We start from the raw sequence: 1,647 nt of genomic DNA on the forward strand, positions 1-1,647 counted from the left end.
TTTCAAGTTCACATCAGTATCTAGCTTTGTTACTGGTGGAAATAGTAGGTTCTAGGAGCGAAATGATGGTCACAATATACTCAGTTACATTTAATGGTCACAATCCATGAAAACCAACATGTCTGCCTCTCAAATTCGCGCAACCCCTTCTCGGTGTTGACGGAAAGGACTATTTTCGAGCCAAATGTACGGCTGCAAGATATGCCAGTCAGCCTCGTTGATTGAGGCCGTGAGTCTGCGTTGTGGCCATCAGTTCTGCAAGGAATGTCTACTATCTCTTCTACCGGACCCAGGCAGCCATCCGGTCTCTATCCTGCCTGAACACATTGCTGTCGTTATCTGTCCTCGCTGTCACGAACGATGCGAGTACACGGCAGTACACGGGGAGCGACTCAAACAACAGGACGGTGGAGCTACGAGGGCGCCCTCACTCTGGACGGACGAGGCGGCAAAGAGGAGGTTTCGCAAGAGGGCGCAATTCATCCAAATGTACCGTCGAGAATATGACTACTTGAATAGAACATCCAGGTGATTCTATCATAATTTATTAGCTCTTCGCTCTGTCGTTTTGTGACAGTCGAGTAACATGTCAGAGTACTTGGATTGAATTACTGTGTTAAATTTCTAAGATGGATAAAATTTATTGTTAGTTTCCATGGCATTTTCTGTCAAAGCCAGGGTATAGTGAAGCTGTAAATGAACTGAATTTAAACTTATTTATTTTCAAAAATTGCATTATCAGGTCCCGTTTTTGCAGTGTACTGGAAGAGGATAACGGCCGTGCTTCGAAGCAGTGTAGCTGGGAAGATAACTTGGCACGGTCAAGTGACACATTTCGAAGAACACGATTCGATAAGGGGGACCCGACAAAGCACGTGAAGGGAGGGCTACCAGATCTGGTATCGCAGGGCAGAGGTGTCGATGACGTCAGGGCTATTGACCATGTCACTGGCCGTTTCATCACTTGCATCATCATCTCCAACTCCGACCAGACACAGGTGTCATCTGATGCCGAAGCATCGTCACATCCCATCGAGCAGCAACCGAGAAGTCCTGGTCCATGTTCACCGTACATTGCTCGTGCATCACGCCGTGAATTTCACCGACCGGCAGGGTCGGAGTTGGCCCCGTTTATGGATAGCCCCTCCAACTTTCTCACTGGAACACAAACCACCAAGTTCTGTTGCCTTGACTCTGACATTCGTCGAGGAATAGTGGCTGGGATGTTTGTCTCTCTACTTATTGCTGTTATCATTATGACGTCAATAATCAGTAGTTCATCTTGACATAAGTTTTTCTTGACAAAATTACATGAAAATGTAATGTGATGGAAATGACGTCGAAAGGAAATCAAGCCTGAAACCAACCATAACCGTCCTCTGAATATGTTTCAGTATTCACAGCCCGAATATTCCATTAAAATAGTAATTTTCTAAACGACATCTATCAACTTGAGATGTATTTTTGTCTAGGTGTAAGTGTTTCTGGTAAGCCTGTTTCCGTAAACTTGGCGCAACGGATCAAAAAGAAAGAGAAAAACAAATCGAAACTTGTAAAATGTTTTTTAAAAATGACAATTTGAAAAATATCCTTCATTCAATAATATACACATGATGCTGATAGTAGAAACAGGTGGAAAGCCGTAGA

General features: G+C 44.0%; 1 protein-coding gene across 1 annotated transcript; it reads left to right on the plus strand.

The window, feature by feature from the left end:
• On the plus strand, positions 1 to 1,440 carry LOC110974188 (uncharacterized). The gene is made up of 2 exons (XM_022225641.2): positions 1 to 528; positions 743 to 1,440. The coding sequence occupies exons 1-2, from the start codon at positions 185 to 187 to the stop codon at positions 1,284 to 1,286; spliced, it is 888 nt and encodes a 295-aa protein (XP_022081333.2). The 5' UTR covers positions 1 to 184; the 3' UTR covers positions 1,287 to 1,440.
• The last annotated feature ends 207 nt before the right edge of the window (positions 1,441 to 1,647 follow it).

The sequence above is a fragment of the Acanthaster planci genome, linkage group LG01, assembly GCF_054643075.1.
Source record: "Acanthaster planci isolate LZ-2023a linkage group LG01, COTS_SCS, whole genome shotgun sequence".
NCBI lineage: Eukaryota > Metazoa > Echinodermata > Asteroidea > Valvatida > Acanthasteridae > Acanthaster > Acanthaster planci.

What these genes read in the sequence shown, in the direction of transcription:
- LOC110974188 (XM_022225641.2), top strand. Translation starts at nt 185, where the DNA reads ATGTACGGCTGCAAGATATGCCAGTCAGCCTCGTTGATTGAGGCCGTG. An exon ending in TACTTGAATAGAACATCCAG is followed by an intron (nt 529 to 742) that starts GTGATTCTATCA and finishes TTGCATTATCAG; the next exon opens with GTCCCGTTTTTGCAGTGTAC.